This window comes from Oncorhynchus nerka, linkage group LG17 (genome assembly GCF_034236695.1).
Source record: "Oncorhynchus nerka isolate Pitt River linkage group LG17, Oner_Uvic_2.0, whole genome shotgun sequence".
In the NCBI taxonomy this organism is placed as follows: Eukaryota; Metazoa; Chordata; class Actinopteri; order Salmoniformes; family Salmonidae; genus Oncorhynchus; species Oncorhynchus nerka.
In genome coordinates, this window is record NC_088412.1 from 28,932,230 (window position 1) to 28,957,682 (window position 25,453).

General features: G+C 43.0%; 1 protein-coding gene across 5 annotated transcripts; it reads left to right on the forward strand.

Annotated features, from left to right (window-relative positions):
• LOC115145033 (protein ECT2-like) lies at positions 1–24,142 on the forward strand. Of its 5 annotated transcripts, none has more exons than XM_029686250.2 (26): positions 1–201; positions 4,490–4,652; positions 4,803–4,882; positions 5,494–5,589; positions 6,239–6,421; positions 7,067–7,156; positions 7,293–7,400; positions 9,555–9,628; positions 9,770–9,900; positions 10,052–10,167; positions 10,545–10,607; positions 11,349–11,574; positions 12,553–12,677; positions 13,663–13,782; positions 13,896–13,964; positions 14,047–14,157; positions 14,395–14,491; positions 14,784–14,865; positions 15,002–15,080; positions 16,513–16,632; positions 17,408–17,546; positions 18,440–18,594; positions 19,475–19,582; positions 20,479–20,619; positions 21,267–21,615; positions 23,135–23,223. In XM_029686250.2, the coding sequence occupies exons 2-25, from the start codon at positions 4,523–4,525 to the stop codon at positions 21,600–21,602; spliced, it is 2,979 nt and encodes a 992-aa protein (XP_029542110.2). In that variant the 5' UTR covers positions 1–201; positions 4,490–4,522; the 3' UTR covers positions 21,603–21,615; positions 23,135–23,223. The 5 variants fall into 5 exon arrangements, with proteins under 5 accessions (XP_029542110.2, XP_029542111.2, XP_029542112.2 ...); XM_029686251.2 differs by having other exon boundaries at positions 4,494–4,652; XM_029686252.2 differs by lacking the exon at positions 5,494–5,589 and having other exon boundaries at positions 2–201.
• Positions 24,143–25,453: the final 1,311 nt, after the last annotated feature.

Below are 25,453 nucleotides of genomic sequence, written 5' to 3' on the forward strand. Positions count from 1 at the left end.
ATTGCTTTTTGAATTCGGATTGAGGGAGTTGACAGATTTATCCACGCGCAAATATATATATTTACTTTTTAGAGACGGCAATAACCTACAGATAGTTAAGTGTCAATTTAGTTAGCCAGCCGCTAGCTAGCTAGCTGAACTGGTCGACTAGCCAGTTTACCACTCACCTGCGATTATTTGTTGTTAATTCCGAAGGTTTATGTAAGTCTTAACATTTGTTTATTTTCCAGCAACCATGTTTATGAAGTACTGTAGTTAGTTAGCTAACTAAATTCGTTAGTGTTTCATTTAATTAGTTGACGTTAGTAACAACACGTTGTATAGGGTAATGTACAGTCGCTAACGTTTAGCCAGTCTGGTTCGTTTTTGTTAAACAACCAGTTAGCTAGTCTTTGACGAGGTTTTTCACTGTACGTTAGTGCAGTCTTAAATACACTTGCATTTGTGTTGTTTTGCTAGTTAACCTTACATAGTTAATCAGATGTTGCTAACTGGGGTCGGGACGTCTGTTACGTTAACGTTGTTACGTCATGTTTGTAAAATAGTTTTCTGGAAATGTTTCTTAAATGCAACATTGGTTTTCAATGGCATGACAATTTTGTCGTTAGAACTGAAATTCTATAAAGATGTGTGATATAACATATTGGTGTAGGTGGTATATACATCTGAAATTAAGTCATATTTTGACAGAAATAGCTATGTTTATCAACTTGACCAATCCATATTTTAGTATTTGGCTATCAAAAACATTTTTATGTATGGAGAACATCCAACTTCCTTTTTAGTAATATATATATATATATATATTTTCTTTCTGGCTGAACTTGGAGAGAGAACCTCTTATTTTACTTTACCATAAGATTAATTGCATTATTCTGAGACCATAAGACACTTTTTTAAATTTTTTAATTATTTTGATGTGTAGGGGGGGGGGGGTCATCATCAAAGTTCTTTGAAGTATTTGGTTGTCTGTATGTGCAGAATGTTACCTTTCCCAAATCCCTGACTTGTCTACCATGTCTCAGTTTGGCACCCCTTTAAGCCCAATGTTTCCTTTTTGCAACACTTCCAAAACTACCTCAATACAAACATCAAAATGAAAATAGACAGTCTGGGAGAATTGAAAATTCCAAAAGAATGAATTTAGCAGTATTGATTTTGTAATTGCTACTTTTAGCATAATAATTGTCCATGGCAAAATACATTGAATTGAAGGAAATTAGCTTTAAAATGGCAAAATTCTCACGGTTCCAAGGCAGAATATGTACTGTAGAATCGCATCAAATTAGCTTTAAAACTGCAACATTTTCTTTCAGCTCCATGGCAAAATGTGTAGAATTGCAGGAAATGAACTTTAAACTGCAAACATTTCTCCAAGCTCCATTGAGAAAATGTTGAATTGCAGGAAGTTGGCTTAAAGATGCAACATTTTTCTTCGCCACCAAGATGGGGGGCCTTGCCGAACATTCCCATTTTACCTAGAAAATCCCTGAATAAATCCTTGCCTAGGGTACCAGTGTGGTCTCAGACAAGTTTGTAACATTTCAGAGGCTACTAATACAACAATGTAGCCTAGCGGTTAAGAGGTTGGGCCAGTAATCGAAAGGTTGCTAGTTTGAATCCCCGAGCTGGCTAGGTAAGAACATCTGTCTGTGCACGTGAGCAAGGCACTTAACCCTAATTGCGCCTATAAGTCGCTCTGAATAAGAGAGTCTGGTAAATTACTAAACTTTTTATATATATAATACAGGATGCAATTTTAGAGACATTGTATTTTTGCAACCGTGGGTCTCACAGGGTTAAAGGGGAATGTCTAAATGTTATGACTTCATATTTATCTCCAGCACCACCTCAACATACAGTTGAAGTCGGAAGTTTACATACACCTTAGACAAATACATATTTTTTACAATTCCTGACATTTAATCCTAGTAAAAATGACCTGTTTTAGGTCAGTTAGGATCACCACTTTATTTTAAGAATGTGAAATGTCAGAATAATAGTAGAGGGTGATTTATTTCAGCTTTTATTTCTTTCATCACATTCCCAGTGGGTCAGAAGTTTACATACACTCAATTAGTATTTGGTGGCATTGTCTTTAAATTCTTTAACCTGGTTGTGGAAGGCTACCTGAAATGTTGTCCTTTAACGATTTTGCCACAACTTTGGAAGTATGCTTGGGGTCATTGTCCATTTGCGACCAAGCTTTAACTTCCTGACTGTTGTCTTGATGTTGCTTCAAAATATCCACCAAATTTTCCTACATCATGATGCCATCTATTTTATGAAGTGCACTAGTCCCTCCTGCAGCAAAGCACCCCCACAACATGATGCTGCCATCCCCGTGCTTCATGTTTGGGGTGGTGTTCTTCAGCTTGCAAGCCTCCATTTTTCCTCCAGACATAACAGTGGTCATTATGGCCAAACGGTTATATTTTTGTTTCATCAGACCAGAGGACATTTCTCCAAAAAGTACGATCTTTGTCACCATGTGCAGTTGCAAACAGTAGTCTGGCTTTTTTATGGCGGTTTTGAAGCAGTGGCTTCTTCTTTGCTGAGCGGCCTTTCAGGTTATGTCGATATAGGACTTGTTTTACTGTGGATATAGATACATTTGTATCTGTTTCCTCCAGCGTCTTCACAAGGTCCTTTGCTGTTGTTCTGGGATTGATTTGCATCGAAGTACGTTCATCTCTAGGAGACAGAACACATCTCCTTCCTGAGCGGTATGTTGGCTACGTGGTCCCATGGTGTTTATACTTGCGTACTATTGTTTGTACAGAGGAACGTGTTACCTTCAGGCGTTTGGAAATTGCTCCCAATGACGAACAAGACTTGTGGAGGTGTACCATTTTTTTTCTGAGGTCTTGGCTGATTTCTTTTGATTTTTCCATGATGTCAAGCAAAGAGGCACTGAGTTTGAAGGTAGGCCTTGAAATACATCCACAGGTACACCTCCAATTGACTCAAATTATGTCAATTAGCATATCAGAAGCTTCTAAGCCATGACACAATTTTCTGGAATTTTCCAATCTGTATAAAGGCACAGTCAACTTAGTGTATGTAAACTTCTGACTCACTGGAATTGTGATACAGTGAGTTATAAGTGAAATAATCTTGTCTAAAAAATTGTTGGAAAAAAGACTTGTCATGCACAAAGTAGATGTCCTAAACGACTTGCCAAAACTAGTTTGTTAACAAGAAATGTGTGGAGTGGTTGAAAACAAGTTTTAATGACTCCAACTTAAGTGCATGTAAATTTCCGACTTCAACTGCATGTGAAAATTGGCTGTTTCTGTTTTGTAGTAAAAAATGTATTTCCAATGACATCATAAACCAGTTAGTAGGCAATGCCTACTCATAATTGGTTAAAATCACAATACACACTTTTTTTTACTACAAATCCTAGTAATTTGCCATTTTCACATGTTAATGTTGCGGTGGTGCTGGAAATGGTGAATATAAAGTTGAGCATTTTTTGAATTTCCCTTTTTAAGGACACGGAAAATGACTGTACCTGTATAGCAGGGTGTGTCCAACGTTGGACAGTATGCCCGTAATCAGAAGAAGGTTCTAATTAGAAGGTCCTTGAATGCATCACTGAGCTTTGCCCAATAAATAATCGAATCCAATTGTTAGACACTACCACTCCGTGTTTTCCCTATATTCGTTGCCGCCACTCCAAAATATATAATAAATAAAAAAATACTACTTAAACAACTAAAACCAGATATAAATTGTAGAAAAGATAATGGAGTTTTGTTTTAATAAAATAATATTTGAAGTCTAGCAATCACTAAAATAAAACTAGACAGTCGAGGCAAATCTCCCCCATTTGACTTTGTGTTTGGGTCACTCTGATAGCAAAAGAACACCGCATAAGCCATGGCAAAATGTGTAGAATTGCAGGATATTATCTTTAAAACAGCAAAAGGTTTCTGAGGCCAAGAGGACAGGCTCAAATTTTGGTTGCAGACTGCGGCATTGGCCATCCCCTGCCCCCCGCTAACTTTGTCACCACTGAAGTAAAAACATTTTTTAAATATAATTCATAGGGGAAATGCTAAACATGAATGTCAGTGTTTGGTCACACATGCTTCATTCTACTTCTCGTCTGCGATAGCATGGTGCCCGTATTGCAAGGCTGATTAGCTAAAACAGACAGGTGTACGTTCAAAGCGAACATACCACATGGAATTCATGTTTGGAATTTATCTGGGAGGAAGGTGGTTGCGTCTAAGCAACATTTACCACAACCTACTAATTGTGGATATACATTCAATCGTGGTTTAAGTATCACCAGGCAGAGGCACATATTGGCAAATAACTCGCAAGGTGGGAAGCCAATATGTTATAAGACCCGAATTCCACTTGGGTATAAAATGGGCTATACACATTTTTATTTTCATCATTTCTATTCCAAGTGGTTTGGCATTTGACACCTCACTCTCTCCTCAAGCTCTGACTTTACTAACTTTTGATTGTTTAGACAGGATTGTGCCACCACCCGTGTCACACTTCCATGGCTGACAGCAGCATAGTTACTTTGGGGATGGCTCGGAGCCTGCTGGTGGACTCCTCTGTGTATGACTCCAGGATGGCTGAGACTACTAAGGATGTATTCCTGGGTTTGGGCTCTGAAGACATGGAAGGCAAGAGTTTCACCCTTTCTCTCAATCAGTGTGATATTAACTGCTTTTTTACCTGAGGCTGTCACTCAAAACAGGAAGGATTTCGTTTTATGATTGCTTTCACATTACCTTTGAGATTCACTGTGCCCTTGGTCCTCTATTCCCTTGTAGAGATGCTACCTCGGGTCGAAACCAGAGTTGTCCTTGTAGGAGAAGCTGGAAAAAATGGAGCACTTGTCAAAGCACTGCAGGTACCGTGCCCTAATGGTTTGAGCCCAGTTGTATGGGCTGTCATTGTGGAAGCATCATTGCATTATGATTTGTTGCGTGTGATTGTTTTCATTTTGTTTTTTAATAATGAGTACAGTGAGTATACAAAACATTAGGAACACCTGCTCTTTCCTTGACATACACTGACCAGGTGAATCCAGTTGAAAGCTATGATTCCTTATTGATGCCACCAATTAAATCAGTGTAGATGAAGGGGAGGAGACAGGTTAACTTTGTCTGTGAATGTGAAGCTACGGCACAGGGCTCAACTGTAGGAATAAAACGGGTTCACTCTTGAGCGACTGAGAAGCTTTTCGATCTGAAGGCTTCTTTAAATGATCTATTTTGTGTTCCAATCTGTAGTAGTGGCACATTCGTTGACAGCTTAATCAGAGGGGGAAGTCTGCTGAGTGATTTGACAAAAAAAGTTGACCTGCTTTCAACTTTATTAATTTAGTAGAACTTTCCCCCCAGATAGCGTTTGACATTTGTTTGAAGTTCTTGCCTTCTGGGTTGCAATGACACAGGCCCGTTGTTCAGATAATTTGTCAGTTTGGTGTCGCCAGCTTGAGGTCAATGCTTCATTTTACAGGCCGTCAGAATAATGGAAGTCCCAGTGGTTAAGATTAGAGGAGGAGAACCGGGTGCTGGGACTGGAGAGAAATTGATAAAATCTATAGTCAATATGGTAGGTCTTTTTTCGGTGTTGCATGCTTTAATCCATCAAGGGGGGTCTCTTTGCATGGGCAATCTCAAGGTGATTGGTGTGTAGCTGCAGCAGTGTCCTCACAATTACCGGTAAATGTCACAGATTTATACTGTTAACACCTGTTGTCCAAGCTTAGATGTCTCTAACAAAATGATCTAACACGTTCACACTGTTTATTCCTCTAATGCTTTGTCTTCTGATGTATGGTGCCAATAATTCTGTGGGGATTATGTATTTTATGAATACGGTTTACAGGTATCATACATAATTTCTCTCTTCAGCTCAATGATCTCTGATTTATATAGGCTGTGTTCTTGATTCAATTTCTGCTCGACTGAATTTAGTGAGTTAAATCGAATCAAAATAACACCCTCAGAGTGAGCACTGGAAATTGTTTCATGCGGCATTGAGCAATGTCATGGTGAGCATCGGTCTGTCTCTCTGCAAATTAATGAATGGGTTTCAAGTACCTGAACTTCAATGTTTACCGTTTGCTCTAAACTCACCTACTTTAAATGTATCACTCATATTGCAATATAATATCATGATTATCAAATGACTCCTTTGATATGAAAGGGCTGCTTGTGTGTCCCTACTCACATTAACAGCAACCTTTTTTAATCCACAGGATATCAACGTGCCTTGCATAAAGACCAACAATGTCAAAGAGTTTGGAGATGGAGAAAACACAGAGTTTGAGACGGTGTTCGTGCTCAAAGACTTCTCCTCTCCTGACTACATCTATCTTTACAAACATGACAACCGGATCGTGGGCCCCCCGGTTGTTCTCCACTGTGCGAGACGAGAGGAGGTAAGGACAGAAGCAAATCACTCCTGAAATATACTCACTCACTCTGGGATGGCACTCGCAGTGCTCGGCTGTGGATCACTCCTCGCCGGTTCAAGATATGAGGTTTTGACTGTTATGGTGCAATTTAGCATCTGCCTGCAATGGGAGATGAAGTAAAACATGGCAGAAAAGGTGTGCTTTCAAGTTTAAATAGATTTATATGATGGGTTTTGATTGTTCCCGTGAACCCTGAGAAATGCATCACTGTTGTCTGGGTCTAAGCAGAGCACCTGCTCAACTCAGTCAGATTACTGGGGAAGATGAACACACCCTTGGCCACAGATCACTGCAAACCTCACCAGTCACCTCTCCCAAGATGAACGTATATCTATGAAGGAATGCATCACAACTCTAAAAACGGAAAAGATTTAAAATATGGCTGTATTCAGAATGAGAAATGATCTCTGCATCTATCCCCTTATCTACAGAGCCTGGTAACTTGGAGATCCACAGAACACACACATACTTACAAATGCAGTGGCCTTTCATACAGCTTTGCTACTGACCAGTAAATAAAATACTTGATAAAAGCAGTGGAGGAAATGATGCATGAGCAATGTTACCAATATCCGAGATTTACAAGAACCATATTGTTGTTTCCCACAGCCCCTGCCGTTTTCCTCTCGTCCTCTATACTCTACCACCATGCTCAACTTGTCGCTGTGTTTCACCGGTTTCCGCAACAAAGAGGAAGTTGTAAGTGGAATGGGTTCAAGTTGATTGTCATTATTTGTAGCACTACCAAGTACCAACATGTCGGTTTTGTTTGCTTTTTAATGCTAAGAGATGTGTGTTGGTGCCAAATGTCACTCACTGCCTTTAACCCCTGCAGAAAAACCTGGTGAATCTGGTGCATCACATGGGAGGCACCATTCGGAAGGACTTCAGCACTAAAGTCACCCATCTCATTGCATACTCCACTCATGGCGAGAAATACAAGGTTTGTAAAACACCCCTAACCTTTCCTCCCGTCTGGAAGAGCTCATGTATAGACCTAATCCATACGATTTATTTTCTTCCCCACATGACATTTCATTTGCTGACTGAAGTTTTTGTTTTATTGATTCTCAGTGGTTCTGTTCGCTTTTCTCCACCCCATCTTTTTCTGAGTCGAAAGCTCAACTTGTTTAGATGTTTTGCTCCAGCACTTTAAACAGGAAAGTAGCCTAGCTCTCTAAACAGACATACTGAGACATTTTACATTGGAAAGTGAGTACTTAATAGAGTACAAGAATGAGATCCGTTTCAATACACTATGCCTTTTTTCATCCCTGGCTTTTGATGGAGCTCTTTACCTCTTGCAGTACCTGGCACACAGCCTACAGCTGTTGTAAAAGAGGGCCAAACACCTCAATCCTCTTTTTTAAAGAGTAGTTTCTGTACCATACTGGGCATAAGAGGCTGCTGAGGGGCTGGAACAGAGCAAATAGAATGGCATCAAACTCATGGAAACCATGTGTTTGATATATTTGATACCATTCAACTCATTCCTCTCCAGCCGTTACCACAAGCCATACAAAAGCCCCCCCAATTATCCTGTGGTACCTGGGTATATCGTATTGCCGGCAGTGCACACAAGGGCCTCTTTCTTTCCTGACGTAAAAAAACGAAATAATGCACAAAACAAATGTAGGCAGCATGGATCTTGATCCAGGAGGGGATTGTCTCTGCTTTAACCAAGAGGCTGGATCTTGCAAGTTAACCACTTAGTTCGCAAACCAAATGCATAGCTGGAGCCCTGATCTGAAGATCACTTTCTAAGATGTGCCAAATAAATTGACTTCTAGTTATAAACCGTTGTACCCACCCACCGAGCTTTAGGGAGCCCCCACAAAAAAATCGTAGTCTTTATTTCATAATACCCCAGTATGTGGTATATACTAGAGGTTTACCGATTATGATTTTTCAACGCCGATACCGATTATTGGAGGACCAAAGAAAGGCGATACCGATTAATCAGACTTTTTGGGGGGGGGGGAATAATGACAATTACAACAATACTGAATGAACACTTATTTTAACTTAATATAATACATCAATGAAATCAAGTGCTGTTTGAATGAATGCTTACAAGCCTGCTGGTGCCTACCATCGCTCAGTCAGACTGCTCTATCAAATCATAGACTTAGTTATAACATAATTAACACACAGAAATACGAGCCGTAGGTCATTTAATATGGTCGAATCCGGAAACTATAATCTCGAAAACAAGTCGCTCTGGATAAGAGCGTCTGCTAAATGACTTAAATGTAAATGTAAAACGTTTATTCTTTCAGTGAAATACGGAACCGTTCTGTATTTTATCTAACGGGCGGCATCCCTAAGTCTAAATATTCTTGTTACATTGCACAACCTTCAATGTTATGTCATAATTACATAAAATTCTGGCAAATTAGTTCGCAATGAGTCAGGCTGCCCTAACGGTTGCATATACCCTGACTCTGCGTGCAATGAACGCAAGAGAAGTGACACAATTTCACCTGGGTAATATTGCCTGCTAACCTTTCTTTTAGCTAAATATGCGAGTTTAAAAAATATATACTTCTGTGTATTCATTTTAACAAAGGCATTGGTGTTTATGGTTAGGTAGTCGTCATTTTTCGCGAATGTGCACCCCATCGATTATATGCAACGCAGGACACGCTAGATAAACTAGTAATATCATCAACCATGTGTAGTTATAACTAGTGTTTATGATTGATTGTTTTTTATAAGATAAGTTTAATGCTAGCTAGCAACTTACCTTTGCTTCTTACTGCATTCGCGTAACAGGCGGGCTCCTCGTGAGGCAGGTGGTTAGAGTGTTGGACTAGTCAACTGTAAGGTTGCAAGATTGAATCCCTGAGCTGACAAGGTAAAAATCTGTCGTTCTGCCCCTGAACACGGCAGTTAACCCACCGTTCCTACGCCGTCATTGAACTGACTTGCCTCGTTAAATAAAGTTGTATATAAAACAATTGGCGTCCAAAAATACCGATTTCCGATTGTTATGAAAACTTGAAATCGGCCCTAATTAATCGACCATTCCGACTAATCGGTATACCTCTAGTATATACGGTATACCTCCTAATATGACATACCTCTCTGTGTCTAGCTTGCTGTGTGTATGGGAACACCCATCCTCACCCCAACTTGGATCCATAAGGCCTGGGAGCATAGAGAGGATGTGTAAGTATCTCCTCACGCTACAGACAATGGCCAAAGCCAACTGCATGCCCAGTCCTCATTGTGGTCTTCACGTTCATGTCTGTACATCAATGTATACTATTATGTACATGTATGAGGGCTGACAACCACCTGTTCTTACAGTAGTTTCCATGCTGGAGATGAAGAGTTCCGCACCGAATTCAAAGTTCCCCCCTTTCAAGACTGTGTGCTGAGCTTCCTGGGCTTCTCAGATGAAGAGAAGACCAACATGGAGGAAAGGACAATCAAACATGGTATTAGCCTGAGGTCTTACATTTTCAGTATTTATTTTTTGTTCCTTCATATGTTATATCTAGGCTTTACAAAAGCTACTCTACAAGCACATTATCCTCCCTTCTATTATGGAGTACTTTTGGAGTTTCTAAAACTTTGTGTTTCTCCAAGGTGGCAGCCACCTGGAGGTTGGTGATCAGAAGTGCACTCACATGGTGGTGGAGGAAAACGCTGTCAAGGAGCTGCCATTCGTACCATCAAAGAGACTGTATGTTGTCAAGCAGGAGGTGAGCACTTCAATGTAGTAGGTGTCAGCTTACATCACCGTACTGGCGGTAGGCAGACAAACATTAAACATTTCCCAGGTCAGCAGTATGTCTGACTGAAGCATAACACCTCAAATTCATGTGCCTCAAATTCATGAATTCTCTAATACATTGGCGTTGTCAAGTCTGGTAAAATGAGCCTTGTTGTTTTCTTCTAAGGATTATGTCAAATACGTATTTCTATTTAATGTATTTGGCTGTATTGATTGATAAACTTGCCTCACTTGGATGATCAATATTTAATTTTCCTTTCGACTAGACAAGTCATTTGAGCAGAGATGGTGAGCACTGGTGTTCCCCACCTTGTATCAATACTATTTTTCCTTTGCTTGTTCAAGTGGTTCTGGGGAACGATACAGATGGATGCCCGAGCAGGAGAGTCCATGTACTTCTATCAGAAGGTAAGTTTTGTCTGTCAGTCAATCTGATTCATCCTCCCAATGCCCCTACACAAACCTCTATACAGTGGAATGGACACTGCTAAGATTCTATAAACTGTGTCACGCACATCCTCATGATTATCCCTCTCTGGAAGGAGTTTGGGAAATAAAATACAAACATTTTTCACATACAAATTTTATGTCCAAATCAAAAAAGCTCCCCCAAAATTGGATGATCCCTGTGATAGAATGTTTACTTTGATTGGCAATGCTCTGCATTTTTTCAAAGTCCATGTCTGGATTGTAAGAGAAAGCGTTCTTGGAAAGCATGTTAACGTTTTAATCAAACGTATATAAATCTGAGTATTCACAATAATCATAGTATTGTGCGCTTGCAAACCAGTGGAGGCTGTTGAGGGGAGAACAGCACATAGTAATGGCCCGAACGGAGCAAATGGAATTGCATCAAACACCTGGAAACCATGTATTTGATACCGTGCCACTGATTTGACACTTATACGTGTAATTGCTTTGCATGTGCAAGCAGATGATAAACTAGGTGAAATTATGGCTTCACAAATCTCATCACAATTTTGAACCTCTCCCCTGCAGAGCTTAATCGAGCATCTGACCAAAATACGTGAGAATTTAGTTCTGGTTTATCAGAGATGACTTTCCACCACAGTGCCTTCCTTTTTCTTTTTACACACATTTTTCTCCATACACCCTCATCTGACATGCCCATGTTTCTCCTACTCTCAGATGGACAGTCCTGTGCTGAAGAAGGCTGTGTCCCTGCTGTCCCTCAACACACCCAACAGTAACCGGAAGAGGAGGCGTCTGCGGGAAACCCTGGCCCAGCTCACCAAGGAGACTGAGATCTCCCCCTTCCCTCCACCCCGCAAGAGGCCTTCTGCCGAACACTCCATGTCCATGGGCTCTCTGCTGGACATCTCCAACACCCCCGAGACCTGCAAGGCCTTGGCAGGTGAGAGAGGAGCCACGGTCACTCATCAGCCACACACGTCATGTCACAGGGCTGGTAACACTGGGTGTTAGTTAGCCTGTCAACGGTGGTTAATAAGCGCCTCTGACCTCGTTAAAAATTAATGCAGGCAAAAACAGACAGGGATTATAGCATCATTAGTGTCTCATGTCAGCTGAAATCAGAGCCTTGTCATAGACTAAGGAGGCGGTCACTGCTTGTTGCAGGGGGAGGCAGGAAGAACCAGCACTCTCTGCTATTCTGTTTGAACTCCCCCCAAAGAGACTGAACACCCTGTCTTTCAGAGCACAGTATAGAGAGCAGCAGGCGTAGGAGGTGCTGTGCTGAGGCCAACAGGCAGAGGAGGATGAGTGCCAGGGAGATGAGTAGGGGGACAAAGAGTGGCCCTAGCACTACCACCCCGCAGCAGGAAGCAGAGACCCCAGAGGCCCCCATGGGCCCTCAGGACAGGGAGTGTGCCCTTAGCCAGCCCAGTCCCCGGCCACAGAGACTGGGGGGGGTTCGTGGAGGGACTCGTCACAGGAGTCAGTCTGTCTCAGCGAATGCCAGGAGATGAAGGGTCACTCAGTTGAACTGTCACTGTGGGGAAATCCGATTTGGTATGATATTAGAAATTATATAAGAACTGTCTAGATGATCAAAGTGGTGCAAGAATAGTAGGTTGAGCCTTAAAGCCTGCAGAGTTGACTGGAGAGTTGAGGATGAAATTATATGAAGGAATGGGATTATCTGAAATACATTTAGTTGCATTCTGGAACCATTCTCACTAGCTAAGATAAAAGCCCCAAGTCTTCTGCAGAGTAGCGTTCACTTTGCATGTCAGAATCTCAATTTTCTTAACTCCGAGACACCCAGGAAGTCAAAATAAGTTCAGAAGTTGTGGGTAGTCAAAAGAAAACATGTTTTTCCCCACTGTCTCAATCAATATTCACCTCTTGACGATCCCTGGCTCTCTTCCAGAACATTCCCGGCCCTTGAAGAGCTCTACACCTGCTGTCCTGAAGCAGTCGGCTAGATGGCAGGTCTCCAAGGAGTTGTACCAGACAGAGAGCAACTATGTGGATATTCTCACCACAGTCTTGCAGGTTTGTCGCTGCTGCTGTGGATGTTGGGCTCACTTAGCACCACCGGGGCTGCTAGGGTTCTAATCAGGCTGTCCCACTGGTGCCTGAGTCCAGTAACCAGTGGGGGAGAAAATTAATAGGATTGTGCGCATCAGGACTGTCAGCCAGCCAGGCTCCCACTCACACTGCAGAGCTCTTTGCTGCTCATCGACCCAAACCTCAGGCCTGTCCTTGTCTCATCGCTCCTATTCTCACATCTCCCCCCTCTGCTCGCTACAGCATTACTATGACACCAGTAGAATGAAGGTGTTCAGCAAACCTCACTACCATATTTCCTAATCGGTGTGGTGTACTCTACTTTTGCACGTACATCACCTTGTTCTCTTTCACCCTGACCCATGCCCACTCACCCCCACTCGTATGCAGTCACCAGTAGTGTCCTCTCTCTGTACCACGCCCACTGCACCATGCCAGCCCAGGAGACAGATGGCCAGCTTCACATTGGATGGTCTTTAACACTGACTGCTGACCCCATGTCCACTGCCCTCTGAAGTCAGCCCATGAACTGGCCTTCCAAGAAGTGGGCTTGAATACCAATTATCCCATTATGATTCACACATGTTGGGCGCTTGTTAAAATGTATTTTTATTAGAAGGTAATTCCAGGCCATTTTCAGCCTTTTGATTATACTTTTTACAGGGAAAGCTGAATAGAGCTTTGCTAGATCAGGACTTTTTAATGGGAATCATTTCTTGTAGTTTATTAGGGGACCTACTTTCACTGTTTGTGAGTTTTCTATGTCTTTGATAAGATGATGGGGAGGCAGGGTGGTCTTTTATAATTAATACTTACCTGCACTCTAAAATGATTTAACTTTCTACTTTTACAAACATTCTCATAGAACTATTCAGAAATAGAGAGTACCTTATGTATTGGGGGTGTATGTATTGATCAAGGGAATAGTGGGCTAAGTCTGAGTCTCACCTGAAACGTCTGTTCCTTTTAGCTGTTCAAAGTCCCCCTGGAAAAGGAAGGCCAAGTTGGTGGACCCATTTTGGCTCCGGAAGAAATCAAGACCATCTTTGGCAGCATCCCAGAGATCTTCGACGTACACACCAGGATAAAGGTGGGCACTTCTCTCCTTGAAATATCCCAAGATGACCTGAACAAGAGTTTAATCTGCAGTGAAGTCACCTAAACGCCCTCTGTGTCTCTCTGCTTATTTGGTTGATTTGACAGGCCGATCTGGAGGAGCTGGTCATGGACTGGTCTGAGGACAAGAGTGTCGGGGACATCATTCTCAAATACGTGAGTATAGCAGGCCTTTGTTCTGAATGTTGTATTGAGCCATTTTGGACATTCTCACTTAGTTCCTTTCTCTGTCTGTCAGTCTAAAGACCTGGTGAAGGCTTACCTGCCATTCGTCAACTTCTTTGAGATGAGCAAGGAGACCATAGTGAGGTGTGAGAAGCAGAAGCCAAGGTTCCATGCTTTCCTCAAGGTATGTGACCTCTGAGACGATGTACATTTGTGTATACATCCACGTGAGTGTAGGTTTAGAAGTTACCATATGCCTCATGCTAAAGGTCATTCATTGCCTGTCACAGTAAACTTAAAGAAAATGTCTCGGTCTGTGTTGTGGATGTGAGTGATTGCCTGTGTGTGTGTAAGTAAGCCGCAACATGTCTGTCAGGTCTCCTTCTGCTTTAACAGCAGTTTTTTTTTTTCTTGCCTCCAGATCAATCAGGCGAAGCCCGAGTGTGGACGACAGACGCTGGTGGAGCTGCTGATTCGCCCTGTGCAGAGACTGCCTAGCGTCGCCCTTCTCCTCAACGGTAGACTACACCACACACACACACACAAAACACACTTGACAGCCAAACCTTGCGCAACATGGTACATATGTGGCGTGATAGAAGTACTAACTTCATGCATTCTCCTCACCTGCATATGAAGAGAGCGCTTGATTTCCGACTACAATGTCACAGGAAATACTGATAGATGCTCCTCGCCTTTATCCACAGTTGTGTTATAAATCTGTCGGGCATATCAGTTGTTTGCCCTTGGCTTTTTTCACTGTTCTATCAATTATATATGTCAATGTTCATTGACCCATCTATCTTGCAGATATTAAGAAACACACTGCCTGTAACAACCCTGACAAAATCACTTTGGAGAAGGCAATCGAATCACTGAAGGAAGTTATGACGTGAGTCAACTGTGCACCACCGGCCATGCATGAAGCATTTTGTTGTAATTAAGTTAAAGCCTCAGCCATTAGCCATGCATTTACATAAAGTGATTGTAGCATCAGTTGGCTAACGGAATTTATTTGACCCCCCCAGTCACATAAACGAGGACAAGAGGAAAATAGAGGGACAGAAGCAGATCTTTGATGTCGTCTATGAAGTTGACGGCTGCCCTGTAAGTTGTTTGTGCATTTCTTCACCGGAATGTGGCACGCTTTGTTGAGCCGCTAATCCAGTAATGGCTGTCCTCCAGCACCATAACGGCTAAGCCTCTCTCTATGCATTAATGGCTGTCCTCCGCACCATAACGACAAGGCCTCTCTATGCATTAATGGCTGTCCTCCGCACCATAACGACAAGGCCTCTCTATGCATTAATGGCTGTCCTCCGCACCATAACGACAAGGCCTCTCTCTATGCATTAATGGCTGTCCTCAGCACCATAACGACAAGGCCTCTCTCTATGCATTAATGGCTGTCCTCAGCACCATAACGACAAGGCCTCTCTCTATGCATTAATGGCTGTCCTCCGCACCATAACGACAAGGCCTCTCTCTATGCATTAATGGCTGTCCTCCGCAACATAACGACAAGGCCTCTCTCTATGCATTAATGGCTGTCCTCAGCACCATAACGACAAGGCCTCTCTCTATGCATTAATGGCTGTCCTCAGCACCATAACGACAAGGCCTCTCTCTATGCATTAATGGCTGTCCTCAGCAACATAACGGCTAAGCCTCTCCCATAATGGCTTTAATGGCTGTTCTCCAGCAACATAACGGCTAAGCCTCTCCCATAATGGCGTTAATGGCTGTCCTCAGCAACATAACGGCTAAGCCTCTCCCATAATGGTGTTAATGGCTGTACTCAGCAACATAACGGCCAGGCCTCTCCCTATGCGTTAATGGCTGTCCTTCAGCACCATAACGGCCAGGCCTCTCCCATAACGGCATTCATGGCTGTGCTCAGCACCATAACGGCCAGGCCTCTCCCTATGCGTTAATGGCTGTGCTCCAGCACCATAATGGCCAGGCCTCTCCCTATGTGTTCACCCTGATATCCCTATTTATTTCAGCTAATTTCCACAGGATGCATTTTTTGTACTGTTCACTGTGCATTTATAGCTTGTAATTCATGGATTATTGTGCTGGAGTTAACTTGATAATGTGTGTGTGGAGAGAATTTGTGTAGAGCTGTGTGTATGTGTGAACCGAAGTCCTCTTTTCAGGTGATAATAGTGGAGATGAGTTGGGACTAGAGGGAGTGAATTAGTATACCTTTGGCTCTGGGCTGTGAGTATAGCTCTATTTATCTTGATTTGGATAAGCAGAGCATCCAAATGAATAAACATAGTTTGATGATAGGGTTTTAAAGGAATAATGGGACTGGAAATGGAAATTCCTCCATCAGCCGTGCAGTGAAATTACCAATCTGTGGAGTTAGACCCATTAATACCAAATATGCCGCTTTAAATGAGGCCTGTGATTGAATCATGAAGCTCTCTCTGGTGACCGTGTTTGTTTGTTTATTCACGAATGGTTGCTGGATGTCTTTTTGGTTGTGTGATATTCATCCCGTCTTCTCGCTCACTCTCTATCTCCTCCTCAGGCCAACCTGCTCTCGTCCCACCGCAGCCTGGTCCACAGGGTGGAGACCATCGCCCTGGGAGACAAACCCTGTGACCGAGGCGAGCACGTCTCACTCTTTCTCTTCAATGACTGTCTTGAGGTAACGCCAACATCAATGAAGTAATACCAACATTGAAAACCTGCTCATATGACACTCCAGCCAGGCTCAATGATATGCTGAATATTTGAACCCTGGTCAACATTTCACTGTATTGACTAGTGATGGCCCAGACATGGCTTTAGATGTTAGAACTTTACAATACACCCAAAATGCCCTCCCAAGTTAATGCCATTGCTCATTTGAGAAAGTCTTGCCCGTCCTCTATTTCCCCCCCCCCCCACATTATGAAATCTTTGGGACTTGAGATGCTAAGAAAATGCAAATTCAGTAGCAAAGAGCCCCACTGGCTGATTATTTATGGGTGTGCAATCTATCGTTGCTGACACAGCTTCTTATCTGGTTCCTAATTAGTGAAGTGTTGCATTAGAATGGGGGTTAGCAATCAAACCCAGAATGGGTGTGGGTGAGGCGGCCTGATTCAGGAGTGTCAGAGCAGCCTGGTAATGAGCATGGGGAGAGCAGGGGCTGCACTCTTCAATTATTCATTGATTAGCTCCTCTGTATTCAGATCTCCCCTACCCCCAATAGATATCACAATGCCTTCATGGGACAGACCCAACCCCTGCCTCAGCCCCCACACAGGCCAGTTAAACACATGCTAATGACTTGGACCGTTTACCTTTTATAAAAGGCCCTATCGATTTGTCACAGCTTAACCACCACATACATACATACATACATACTTCACTTCACTGGAGAGAGAGTTTAGGTAGGGATGGAGGCTTCCATACTTCAACTGTGTCTGTATTTGCAGATTGCCCGGAAGAGACATAAGGTGATCAGCACATTCAGGAGTCCTCTGGGCCAGACGCGACCTGCAGCCCAACTCAAACACATCACCCTCATGCCTCTGTCCCAGATCAGGAGGGTCCTGGACCTGCAGGATACAGAGGGTGAGTGAGCCCCAGACCCTGGCATGTTCTCTACCTATCAAAACCTATAAATTCAAATGTTAGTCACATACACAGTTTACAGCAGGGATTCAAGGTGTGAAGAAATGCTATGTGCTAAGCTCCCCCAATGCAGTACATCAGACAGTAATAATACAAGTCAAGTCCAAAAATGAGAGGTTGTAAACATAGTAATAATGGACTGTATTACACTGTGTTTAGAAATATAAAGTAGGTAGTGTCTTGGTCACGCTGTGGAATACATAGTATGTAATAGAACAGCAGAGTTGTGTGTGAGAGTTCTGAGTGCGTGTGTTTGTGTAAGGATTGGACGTGTGGGTAGGGAATGCAAATAATCTAAGGTGCCGATAATGAGGTGGAAATAGTCTCTAAGGTGCAGATCTGTAGGGAGACGGCTAGGGTTAGCTGTTCAGAAGTCTGATGGCCTGCTTACCTACCTACCTCAGTGTTTAACATCCATTACTAAGAAACATGACCACTCCTTGTTTGTGCTTCTTTTGGGTCGATATACACATTCCCTGAGCAGGTATATTGCTCCATTCTGTTTTCCCTGTATCGGGAAATGTTATTCATAAGCAGACTGGATAGCCTAATATTTGGAGTCAACACTGACTGAAATGGCAGCCCAGACATAATCAAGCAAACATCTCTCCTCTCTCCCCTAGCAGTGACTCCGCTTGTTTGGCCTTGTAATGGAGCTGCTAGGTTTAATTTCACTGTCAATATGTACTATAATTACAACCAGTGTATGTTGATACACCAGAGATGGCTCTCTATGCATCTTAAAGAGAAATGGGATGCATGTTTTACCAGCTAGACTATTGACAATTTTGAGTGGTCCAAACCTCGCTCATTTCTCCTTTTCTCTCTCTTAGATTGCCGTAATGCCTTTGCCCTGGTGGTGCACCCGCCCACGGAACAGGAGAATCTTCTCTTCAGCTTCCAGCTGACCACTGAGGATACGGTGAAGTCAACCTGGCTGAAGATGCTCTGTCGCCACGTAGCCAACACCATCTGTAAGGCTGACGCGGTGAGAGGCAGAGTGAGACAGTGGTCCACTGAGCCGCTATAGGCTCATCGGGTTGGGTTGGAGGGCTCCTCCTGAGAACACATGTTGCCACGTAGCCAACACCATCTGTAAGGCTGACGCGGTGAGAGAGAGGCAGAGTGAGACAGTGGTCCACTGAGCCGCTATAGGCTCATCGGGTTGGGTTGGAGGGCTCCTCCTGAGAACACATGTTGCCTGTCTATCTGCTCCTCTCATTAACACAGCCAGACAGGCTGAAGCGACCGAGGCATCCCTCACTGGTCTGGTGTCCTCATGCAGAACATGGTGTATGGGCTCTTTTAGAGGTTGATGAGGACACAAATGCAATTATTTTGGCCAGTTTTAGTACACTTACATATCACGTTGCGTGAGTGGCCTTTTTGGTCATTTCAATCCTATTAGATTGTCATCTGTGGTTAAACTGGAAGACAGATTAATGTAATTAGAAGTGGAATTGTACTAGAACTAACACTAAAGACATAGATGGGTTGTTTTATCTCTCCACAGGTCTTTTCACTGATGTAGTATTCGAGCTTGAATGAGGAAGCTAACTAGTAATTGGCTGCCCGGAGACAGACGTGTATTTCCCATCATAATTAAAAACAGGCGTAATAAGCTTCGGAGGTGAGCCCAGCCAGTCCCAGCTGTCAGGAGTGAACTGTCCACTAGGTGGCGACGTAAACCTCTACTACATGCTGGCCTTGCTATCTTAATTGATTCACTGGCTCTCTCCGCACCCTGAATACCAACCAGTGAGCTCCAGCTGCATGTAAAAACAGACAACAGTTTCTCACTCTATGCATTTTGACAGCGAAGCAGAATGGTCTGGAAATGTATTTATACTTGTTTCTATTTTAAACAGGAAGATCTAATTCAGTGCACTGAGCCTGACTCTGTCCAAGTGAGCACAAAGGATATGGACAGCACGCTGAGTAAAGCCTCTAGAGTCATCAAGAAAACTTCAAAGAAGGTAAAATGGACTCTGAATTAGCCCATCTCTCTCCTGTATTCCACACAAGCACATGTTGGATATTGGACAAGCTGACTGTTAAACAGAGCTATTTTCAAAATCAAATCAAATTTTATTAGTCGCATGCGCCGAATACAACCGGTTTAGACCTTACAGTGAAATGCTTACTTACGAGCCCCTAACCGACAGTCCAGTTTTAAAAAAAAATACAGATAAGAATAAGAGATTAAAGTAACAAGTAATTAAAGCAGTAAAAAAATAACAATATATACAGGGGGGTGCCGGTACAGAGTCAATGTGCGGGGGCACCGGTCAGTTGAGGTAGTGTGTACATGTAGGTAGAGTTAATTAAAGTGACTATGCATAGATTATAATGGGGGGGGGGGGTTCAGGAGTCTTATGGCTTGGGGGTAGAAGCTGTTTAGAAGCCTCTTGGACCTAGAATTGGTGCTCTGGTACCGCTTGCCGTGTGGTAGCAGAGAGATGACTAGGGTGGCTGGAATCTTTGACAATTTTTAGGGCCTTCCTCTGACACTGCCTGGTATAGAGGTCCTGGATGGCAGGAAGCTTGGCCTCAGTGATGTACTGGGCCGTTCACACTACCCTCTGTAGTGCCTTGCTGTCGGAGGCCAAGCAGTTGCCATACCAGGCAGTGATGCAACCAGTCAGGATGCTCTCTATGGTGCAGCTGTAGAACCTTTTAAGGATCTGAGGAACCATGCCAAATATTTTCAGTCTCCTGAGATGGAATAGGTTTTGTCGTGCCCTCTTCACGACTGTCATGGTGTGCTTGGACCATGTTAGTTTGTGGTGATGTGGACACCAAGGAACCTGACGCTCTCAACCTGCTCCACTGCAGCCCCGTCGATGAGTGTTTGTGACTGTTTAACCCCCAGGTAACGAGAGCATTTTCCTTCACCAAAACACCCAAACGGGTAATCCAGAGAGCCTTCATGGCCAACAGCACCTCCGATGACAAGAGCCCTGGCCCCAGCTCAGAGAACATGATCCATGTTGGAAGCAGTGCCACCCTGTCAGTAAGTTCATCCACCCACACACCCATCTACTTCAAAGGTCCAGGCCTTGAACAAGGTTTGTCTAATCAAGTCGAGGCTAAAGGGGCATAGTGCAAGATAAAAGAGCAATGGCAGAAGAATCTTGAGGATTATGAGATGGGTACTGTAATTGCACCATGTACCCTGTTTTTCTCAGAAAATCAATTTGCAGTGCTCTCCAAAGCATAGTCCTGAAAGGGTTGCGTAATTAGGTGATTGTTGACGTCTAATGCTGAAATTGTTCTGCCAGTGCAAGCCATATTCTTTTTGCAGGAACAGCTTCAGTTTTTCAATTAATGATGACACATGACTGTTTTGAACTTTTCCCCTTTTTTATTCAGTTTGGCTATTTATTTCCAGTTCTTCTAACTGTGTCAGTATTGATGACAGGTTTTATTTTATCTCAGTCTTTTTCTGACCTTTTCTGTACTTCCTTTTATTAGAGTGGAAAAGATGAGTCATACAATACTAAATATTTGAAGTAAGGTACTGCACTCAAACTTTGCTATTAAAAAGGGATTTTTAAATGCAACTTGATGCAGTAGTGTGACATGCAGAGTCTGACCTATGACTTGACAGGGTCTCTCCCATGGTCTGTGACTCCCCCATGCTTTGCTCTGTGACTGTAGATGGCCCGCTCCACCTCAACATTCAACCTCAGTGGTTCTACAGCTGCTGCTGTGGTGCAGCGCTCTAACTCCCTGGACCACCCACCCTGTCCCCGCCTCCGTGTTCCCGTCTGTATTCATACCCCAGACCCAACCCCTAGTCCAACCTGCCCTGAGGAGACCCCACTTAAGCCCCAACCCACCTCCACCAGGCCCCCTTACTCTGCCGGCCCCCCTACCTGGAGGGTCCCGTCCAAAGGGAGGCTTCCCCCTGGGGTCTGCAGGGACCTGCTGGTCTCCTCCTCTGACCCACACAAGGCAGGCTGCTTGAGGCCCTGCAAAGAGACCCTCCTATAGGCGGCTGACTGACGTGAGCATCACCATGCTGGGTTTAATACCCCTTTTAACTCACTGGGATAGGTGGTGGCTCTCTCACTGGCTAACTCCTCATTCCTGGGCTGTGGTGGCTCTCTCACTGGCTAACTCCTCATTCCTGGGCTGTGGTGGCTCTCTCACTGGCTAACTCTTCATTCCTGGGCTGTGGTGGCTCTCTCACTGACTAACTCCTCATTCCTGGGCTGTGGTGGCTCTCTCTCTCCGGCTCTCTGTGGGCTCCCTCTTGTCTCTTATCTGCTGCACACCTCACTCACTCAGCTCCACTAACATCAGCTTGCAGCGCCGGGCTGATGCTCACTTTTAGCTTTTACATAAGCCCTCTCAATTCATTTTGGAATAGGGAGGCGTGTCTTACAGCAGCGGATTATTTGGTTATGATCTATGGCTTCTAAAACAAATGTGTTGTGGTGACAGTGATTTACATTTTTCTCCCACTAATTAAATAAATCCAACATTGTGTGCAGCACTATGCTTTAGTGTTTTGATGGACACTCAGGCCTTTTGACAATCTGTCACTGGGCATTTGTGAAACAGTGGCTTCATGTGTGTCCTGACTCTCTTGTTCTGTATGTCCTCGCTCTGCCACTGCTATTGATCCTACGCCCTCAAATTTAAACCGTAATGTCACCTCAAATCTCATTAACCTGACTGGGCCCTGTCAAAGTGAGAATGTGTTATGGTGGTTATATCAACAAGCAAACGGTGAGAAGGTGCTGGTGCATAAATTGGGTTGCTTTTCAGGCTGGCCTTTACTCTCACTCTGGCTTTAGCCAGCCACAGCTTTACTGAAGGATACATGACGCACACCTATTTACGCTCCATAGGGTAGACTCTTAATGAGGGTGAAATATGTATGCATTTTAACCAGCCAGACCTTGTGGTTCCCCAGAAATCACCCTGCTTTTATGCAGCAGCACCTTTCATGTTGGCCTCCCCAAGTTGCCCCGGTAACATATAATCAAGGTTCCTTTTGAATAGATCTGATTCATCCACAGTAATGAGCAGCACAGGGACAGAGAGAGGAAACTACGTCTTTACAACATGGCAAAATGTTGAATGGTTTTGGAAGTTGGGGGGAGTATAGTAATATTGTATTGGCATCACTCGTTCGATTAGTTCAATGCCAACATTTGGCTAGGAAGGCAGACTGGCACTGGGGAAAGCTGAATGTAAAAGTAATTAAATGAGACTTCCATATAAAACGACCTTGTATCCTTCACAATGCACTTCCCACGAGATTGCTTTTGCGGACCACATGACAATCCATCTTTGTGCCGTGGCTTTTAAAGGTCCACCAGGAGTCCCAGCGTGTACATGTGATCAGAAAGCCCTCATGTTGAATGACTCAAGTGCTCACTTGAGCATTTGCTCATCTCTAACCCTTCAGTGTAACTCATTGTCCTTAAACTAACACTCGAGGGGTCGTTTCTGTTTTGGAACCCAATCAATTTCCTAATTTAATTAATGTCCCTGTCCTGTTCTGTTCCCTCCAGGCGATGCACTCTCCCTCCATGGTCAACCTGCCGTCCATGTTTGAGAGGAAGTACCACACGTTCAGTCGCTCCACATCCCACCTGTTCTGATTGACTCTTAGAGGAGAGAAACACGGCAAGCTGTTCTGAACGGTGCACCACTCACTGTAATTCAATTAGCTCACCTCTCGGCAATGTTACTGCAGATTGGCACATCCTGTAATTGTTTAATGAACGCAAGTTCATTCAGATAATGTCTGACTTGGAAAATGAAAGATGGATACTCTTGTATTTAGTGTTTACTTACAATGTTACAAGTTGACCTCATGTCTTAGACAGTTGGGAACATTTGATTAACATGTATAGGTACGATATTTACTGACATATTTTTGTCGTGGAGGGATATAATTCAATGAATGATAAGCCAATAAACGTGTTACTTAGTTTTTTGGGGAACACGCCTGTTGGCTTCACTTACTATAGTTTCCAGCTTTTATAAAGCTCTTGAAATGTTTGAACTTTTTGATGATATAAATGATCAGGATTAGGGGAACAGAAGCTACTGTTTGCTGTTTTGTAAGTGATTGTTTTATGTTGTAAAGTGGGTATGTTTTTCAGGAGGGTCTAAGGGGATGATGTTGCATTACACTACATTTATTTTCCAGAATCATTTTATAAATAGTCTATTTACAAATCCTCTTTCTCTCGCTATTTATGTGTACATTTGCCTCCCTTTTGTCTGTCATTATCTATAATTGTTCTGATTTACCTCTTGTCATAATTGTCTTCCATTATGTGTATTCCATACACTTACCCATGATCCAACGTTAAGCTTATTTCTGGTGGGTAATTCAGTTCTAGGATGTTGTTCACGACTTCTCTTACCAACAACATGATGAATGGAAAAAATGTTATAGTTATCTCCCATTCATCTGTATTGAATAGTGACTATTATTATGCAAAGTCACTTTATTATGGTTTGTAATTGAATTGTTTTACTCAATTTTAATAAAAATGCCCGATATTGAATGTTGTGGTTTTTTTAGGATTAGAAAAACTAACATGCATCTCACATCCAGAGCAAAGTCCTGCTCTATAAACAATGCAAGAGAAACTTCATCCATTTACTTATTCAGTCAGTTACTTCTAATGTAGTATGTCCTTGGTGTATTATCCTCCTTACTTAGGGGGGAGTGAAAATCTGAACCATGTAGGCTTCTGCAGAGAAATGCACGGAATTCACTTTGCAAATTACCATGAAGCAATAAATTGCTGCCTGAAATGAATTTGGAAAATGTTAACTGGATTCCATTTGCATCCATTGACCCCTCTGTTGAAGTGTTGTTCTGAATAGCACACTAAAGCAAGACATGGCAGCAATTTTTATTGTCTCCATTTGAGCAATAAATGTACATTAGCACAAAGCAATCAGTCTGTGATCATGTGTAAAGCAATGTGTGATAAATGTCCTTATTTGGCACTTTCTGCTACAGCTACTGGCCTATTAACGTTCAGGTAACTCACTTGAAAGGTGTCAACATTTTTGGTATTCATGTCACCGCAGCTCAGTATAGCACACGAGTCCGTTCAAAGAGCCAGACTAAAAGCAGTCTACTGGATAGTGAGCCAATGCAGGAGCCCTGAGGCATAGGGAGACCAGGGAATACCACAGTGGATAGGCACCAGGTGGAGGACACACTCTCTTTATATTTGACTTTCCTCCACAACAAAGCAGATATGTCAGGCCAGTAGAGGGTGAACTGTGAGGATGAGCCTTGGTGAGATTAGAATGATGTAGGGGCTTAAATCTTGTGGAAATGTTTTCATTTTTTGGGAGGTGGGTGGGGGTTATCAGTAGTAGAGCACCACCAGAAGTGAAAGTGATTTGATTTGAACTATTCCAGGGTCATAGTCTGGTCCACACATGTGAGCCATTACATGAATCTAATCGTATTTGACTATCAAAGAAATGTCAACCCTTATTAACTGTCAAGTCTGTGTTATGCGACTTTGACTGAATTGTCTCAATTTATACATTTTGATTTTATGAGCGAAACTAGTATTGTGGATGAAAGTTTCCCATTTGAGCTTGTATCATCTTGGAGACAATACACTATACCATACCTCTGAGTCATCCCATAGCTCTTCATTCTCACCAATGACCTGGCATTGGCTCTTGGTATTGATCATCGCTAATGATGCTATTTGCACATACCCTTCAACTATCAATTAGGTTGTCTGCTGTTTGCAAAGTGAATTCCGTACAAACACCCATGCATGTGTAACAATTAAATAAACGAAGGGTTTCTTCCTGTAACAGCTGTCAGGTTCCTCCTGTAC